We start from the raw sequence: 6049 nt of genomic DNA on the forward strand, positions 1-6049 counted from the left end.
TCCTCCCAGGTCCAATGGCTTCAGATATGGAATAAAATCAGACACCACAAATGTGCCCAACAACACAAAGAATTTCCTTATCACTTTTTGAAATCGAACACCTTCTTTGTCATCAGGTGAAAACCTTTTTCCTGAAACAACCCTGACGACAACATTTAATATCAAGTTCTGAAACAATTGTTTCATATCCACCTTTACCATGTCGGAACTTCCACTCTCTTTATTCTTTACCCAAGCGTTATATATATCTTCCATGGATGCTTTAACCTCTGAAGAACGAAGAGGTCCAAGCATCTCCACACGTCGCTGAGAGAGAACCTCCAGAGTCATGATCTTGCGCACTTGTCGCCAGTAGTCCCCATAAGGAGCTAGAGCCAAAATGGCATACTTATAGCCCATGTGTTCTACTGCCATTGACTTGGGTCGACTTGCAAACACCTTATCGTTTGTGGTAAAGCACTCTTTCGCCATCTCAGCGCTACTCACCACCAAAACATTGTGAACACCAAGCTTGATGCTGAAAATAGGGCCATATTTATCTGCCAATCCACCTAAGACCCTGTGAGGTAGTTCAGGTCCACCTAGAAGGCGCAGGTGTCCGATTACTGGCCATCGGCCCTTGACTTGAGGTGGTTCTGTGTTTTTCACTCTCTTTCCTTTAAAGCTTTGCAGCAGGAATTTTAGTAGAAAACAAAAAACAATTGCGGTTATAGTCGCTGAAAATGGGAGAAACAACTCCATGTTTTCTACGTCCAGAAGAAAAAATTATGAGGGTGATGATACATAGGTTTCATAATATATAGTGATGGAACTCCCTGGCTGCTAACGTTTTATGTTATATTATATATATTTTCGAATTTAATGGTTCTGAATAATGTAAAAGTCAACAAAGTGGGCTGAGAAGTTTGGTGGATACAATTGCCTTATTAAACATAATGATCATTTAGCATAAACATATATTTAAGAGGGAATATAATTTAAGAATGACATATACATTTCATCGTCTTGTGCCAAAAAATGGTCGTGTGCCAAAAAAATTATAGAATCTCTCTGTTGTTGAATTAGATGTACTTTGACCAGGTTAGATTTAGAGTAAATTACACGAATGGGGTTTGGGTAATTTGCTTATTTGGTCTCTAACTTATTTTTTTTAATTGGAAGGTCCCTACTGTTTGTTTTTGTTACATGTTTAGTCCCCGTCTTACCTAAAAAGTCTATTTCCCTTAATTATTTAGTTTATTTAAATAAACTCACCCACAAGCTACCCCCACCTCACATTATCTTATCGAAATAAAAGACAATTTTAATTTATTTAAATAAGAGCATAATAGTCATTTTTGCTAAGACAGAGACCAAACGCGTAACAAAAACAAACTGTAGGGACCTTCCGATTAAAAAAGCAAGTTAGAGACCAAACACGCAAATTACCGCAAACCATAAGGAGCATTTGTGTAATTTACTCTTAAAGTTAATCTATTTAACACCTAAAGGCCTCAATGTCAAAATCTTAATGATCTTGCGCACTTGTCGCCAGTAGTCCCCCATAAGGAGCTACAGCCAAAATGTGTTCTACTGCCATTGACTTGGGTCGACTTGCAAAGACCTTATCATTTGTGGTAAAGCACTCTTTCGCCGTCTCAGCGTTACTCACCACCAAAACATTGTGAACACCAAGCTTGATGGTGAAGATGGGGCCATATTTATCTGCCATGCCACCTAAGACCCTGTGAGGTAGTTCAGGTCCACAAAGAAGGCCCAGGTGTCCGATTAACGGCCATCGGCCCTTTGCTTGAGGTGGTTCTGTGTTTTTCCCTCTCTTTCCTTTCAAGATTTGCAGCAGGAATTTTAGTAGAAAAGCAAAAAATATGGCTACTATACTTGCTAAAAACGGGAGAAACAACTTCATGTTTCCTACGTCGAGAAAGAATTATGAAAGTGATGATACATGGGTTTCATAATATATAGAGACGGAACTCCCTGGTTGCCAACGTTATATATATATATATATATATATATATATATATATATATATATATATATATATATATATATATATATATATATATATATATATATATATATATATATATATATATATATATATATATATATATATATAGGTTAAGGTTAATTTGAGACCGTTCTAATTTTGTGACACAATGAGACCAAGTCTAAAAATAATTTTAAAATGCAAAATAAATGGAAAAATCCAAAAATTCTTTTTTTTTTTTAAATATTATTTTCGGAACTTGAATTAACTAAAAAAAAATAAAAAAAAATAAATAATCCCTTTTTTTTTTTTGAAAAATAGGTGAAATATTATAATAGAATATTACATTGTACATATTGATGAGTTGAAAAACTCTTTGATCATTTAGATCTCACACAGGTTAATCAGAATAATGCAAACAGAATAACAAACAAGAGAATAAATCAAAAAATAAGCTGAATGATTTAATAGATTCACGCCTCAGCAGAGCTCGATAAAGAACTTCCACTGTAGAGGCTTTTAGGGTTACAATCGATAAAACTATAATTGATGTGAATGATCGACTGAAAAGCTACGTACAAAGATGCATGCAAGCTTCTATAAATACTAAACCCTAATTAATAAATCACGGATGGACAGACCCAATCCGGATACAAAATTGGACTAAGGACCGAGCCCAAGAGGCAACACATAATGGACCCTACAATCTCCCCATTTGCGTCAATTGGGGCGAGACTCTACTTTGGCTTACTGGATCCTGCTGCATTAAATTTCTTCGTTGTATCGAACAGACAAGGAATGATGACAAGAATAGTTTGTCTGAAACGAATATACCAGTGGATCATGTCATTGAAGTACTTCTTATCATCTTCAGAATTTTGCTTACACCGATTAATGATCCCCAGAACATGCTCCAAACACGAAGTGGTATAAAGATGTTTGTCAGCCAAGGCGAACATACATTTTTAGCCTTCATTCCTGGTGAACATAACTGAGTTTCAGTTCTGATCGATCCTCCCCATCTGCATTTTATTTAGATCACTTGCAGAACCGACTGGGGAGATGGTGGGCTTCTTCCTGAATACGTTAGCAATTTCCTGATCCATCTTAGCAACCTCCATGATATAACAAACCAACATCCTCTTGAAGTGATCTATGATCGGCCCATATTCAGCTTCATTGGTGAGGAGGATGTTATGCAGGATGATCCAATCGTGAGGATTCAGGTTAGGAAGATCAGCGAGAGTAATGGCATGTTCGGCTTTATCTGACCCCCTCAATACTTTGAATCTGATGTTCGTGAAGTTACCCTCCCGAAAGGGTTTGAGGACCCGAACGTTGACGATCTTCTATGCACTCCACGTCTGATACTGAGGTTGAGCAAACCTCAGATAGAAATCAATAAGTTCCCTATCGACCTTCGGGTGAGGATGAGGGACTTCAGCAATGTAGGGAAATGCATGAAATATAAAAGCCTTTCGGGTCAAGGGCATGTCGAACTGAGAGTCAACAGAATTAAACCTGTCCAAAGAGATCACCGGTTCAAGCCAAAGGATGCTGGGGGACTCGATAGCTTTTTTGATAAGCTTCTCAAGAGTCCATGGAGGGAATAGGGTTTTTCGACTTTCAAGGAGATCATGAGCCTCCTTCATCCTCCTTTCATTTGCTTCGGCCTCCCTAGCGATCCGAGAACTCATGTCTGGTTCCTTGTCCCGGGCTTGTTTCTTCAAGATATCAGCAATGGTTTCTTTGTCATCGTCGCCATCACTGTCATCAAGAACCTTTTTGCCTTTGTCTTGAGCACCCGAACCTGAAGCATGACCAGTTGTTGGTGGTTCGATTGCTTTAGTTGGAGCTGATGTAGAAGTAGGAGACGGTTGAGATTGATTACTGCCCATTGAAGCTCCTTCTCCCCCTTGTTTTGGATGGACCACCTGCTTAGGAAGCCCCTCAGTTTTGCTGAGCAAGGCAAGGGCAGGAGCAAGTTTCTCAGCAAGAGTTCGCGTCACTGAGTAGTTGAGAATCGGATCATGCGCTTGAATAATATTTGAGAGGGCTCCGTGGACATCCGAAACACAACTCCAAATCACAGCTCGCTCGGATTGAAGAGAATTAACCTCCTTCTCAGTTTGAGAAAGCTAAAGACTCTTGATTTTTAGTGCAGTTGTTTTGCATACAAGCGCATCCATCACCGAGTTTTTTGAGGAAAGGTCTTCTTGGAGCTTGGTCAAGCGATCCTCAACAACTGCCTGGAAGGTTTTGTTGTCAGCTTCAAGGGTCTGACGAAGACTGGCTAAGTGATGCTTTTCTGTTTCAATGGAAGTAGCCAGCTTCTCAACAACCGAATCAACCTTTGTTGTATTAGATTCAGCTGCTCCCTATAAAGACTCCAAAAAGGTGTTAGCATCGTGAAATAGTTTTTCAACTTTTTCGGTCGCAGCAGCACAGGCCTTTGTGGATGCATCTATAGCAACAGTAGTAGAGTTGATAGAGGGTTCGTGTGCCTTGGTGAAAGTATCAACCATCCCTTGAATGGCAGCTTCTGTGATATGGGACCGAGAGGAAGAGGAAGAAGCGACGAGATTATCAATTTTCTCATGAAGTTCCTTGATATGCTTTTTGGTGACAGGTGCATCATCTTCATCATCGCTTTTAACCTGGTAGGGACTGTATTAGACAAAATCGAAGGTCATATATTCCCCTCCTAGAAATGTCTCGGTTTCGGCTGAGTGATTTGGAGATGAAGGTGATGGTGGAGGTTCGGTTGTGGGAGTAGGTTCGGTTGTGGAAGTATGTTCGGTTGTAGGTGTGTGTTCGGGTGCTGAAGTACGAGCCCCCGTATCAGATATGTTGGTTCGAACTCCAATGGTTGTTGTTTTTGTAGCGTCTGAGAAAATAGGAGGTGGTACAGGAATAGAAGTGAGTGGAATATGAGTGGAGGAAGTTATGGGGGGAATGGAAATAGAGATAGTGATAGGGGAGAAGAGACAGGTTTGTATTGTAACTGGTACCTCGTGTGAAGGCGAACGGGGAGGAGAGTCGCCTCGAAATGACTCCTATGAGTCTGAACTTTCATCCTCTGATTCACTTGAGGAAGAAGCAAGAATGAGTTTTCGTTTAGGGTGGGTTTTCCTCTTCTTTGGTGGAGGTGATTGGGCTGCCTTTGTTGGTTTTCTTTTTTTAGGAAAAGGGCCTTTTGCCCCTTTGACCACTTTCTTGTCTTTCCCTTTTTCTGGTTTCTTGCCCCTGGGAGCAGGTTTGTCGGCATCGTTGACGGACTGAAGCATCTCTGGAGTCAGCTCTCTGGGACCCGAAGGAAGAAACTCCTTGTAGGTCTTGATGATGCGTCTCTGCCCTGATACACAAGCATACACGGACTCAGGAATTGAGCCAACAAATAGAAACTTGGAAGGATCAGTAACGATGACCTTTGTAGTGTGGAAGACGCCAATAGAGGAGAGTGGAGAAGTGGCCACAATGGGGACATGATACTTGTCCATTTGCCCATTTAGTGACGAGCGTCCAGAACCTGGCATAGGAGATTTCAGTGTGTCGAGAAGTAGAGGCGAGGCTTTGGATCAACTGCTGCCATAGAACTAAGCCATAGTCGAGGTTGATCCCAATATACAGCCCATAAAGAATCGTCGTGAATAGACGACTGGCCCCATTAGAACCTGCACTCCTCTCAGATAAGCCTTTGAATAATATCGTGAAAAAGCCATTCCATTGAGGAGGAAGACACGACTTCTTGAACTTCATGACAGTGGTAAGGATTTCAGTGTAACCCATGTTGTAAAACATGGAGAATAATTTCCCCACAGAGATGGAATCAGGGTTAACCCTCGACTCATCAGGTTCAAACCCTAGAAGCGAGCAAAAGCGCTGTTTTGAGATGGAGGTTTTGGTATCAAAGATGTCAAAGTAGATGCGATCAATAGATTTGTCGTAGTGACTTGTGGAGAAAATCTGGGATAGACACTCCATAGGCACAGTTTCGACCTTGGTCAGTGCGAGAACCAATGGAGAGTATCTGAGACACTCCACTATGGGATACATGAA

At 40.8% G+C, this 6049-nt stretch overlaps 1 protein-coding gene across 1 annotated transcript in view; it reads right to left on the reverse strand.

Annotated features, from left to right (window-relative positions):
- The window catches only part of LOC128133598 (cytochrome P450 82A1-like), a 1706-nt gene extending 965 nt beyond the window's left edge, over positions 1-741 (reverse strand). Inside the window, exon 1 of the mRNA XM_052771099.1 lies at positions 85-741. Coding sequence (XP_052627059.1) covers positions 85-741 — 657 coding nt within the window. The remainder of the gene's footprint in view (positions 1-84) is intronic.
- Positions 742-6049: the final 5308 nt, after the last annotated feature.

Source organism: Lactuca sativa, chromosome 4 (assembly GCF_002870075.4).
Source record: "Lactuca sativa cultivar Salinas chromosome 4, Lsat_Salinas_v11, whole genome shotgun sequence".
NCBI classification, from domain to species: Eukaryota; Viridiplantae; Streptophyta; class Magnoliopsida; order Asterales; family Asteraceae; genus Lactuca; species Lactuca sativa.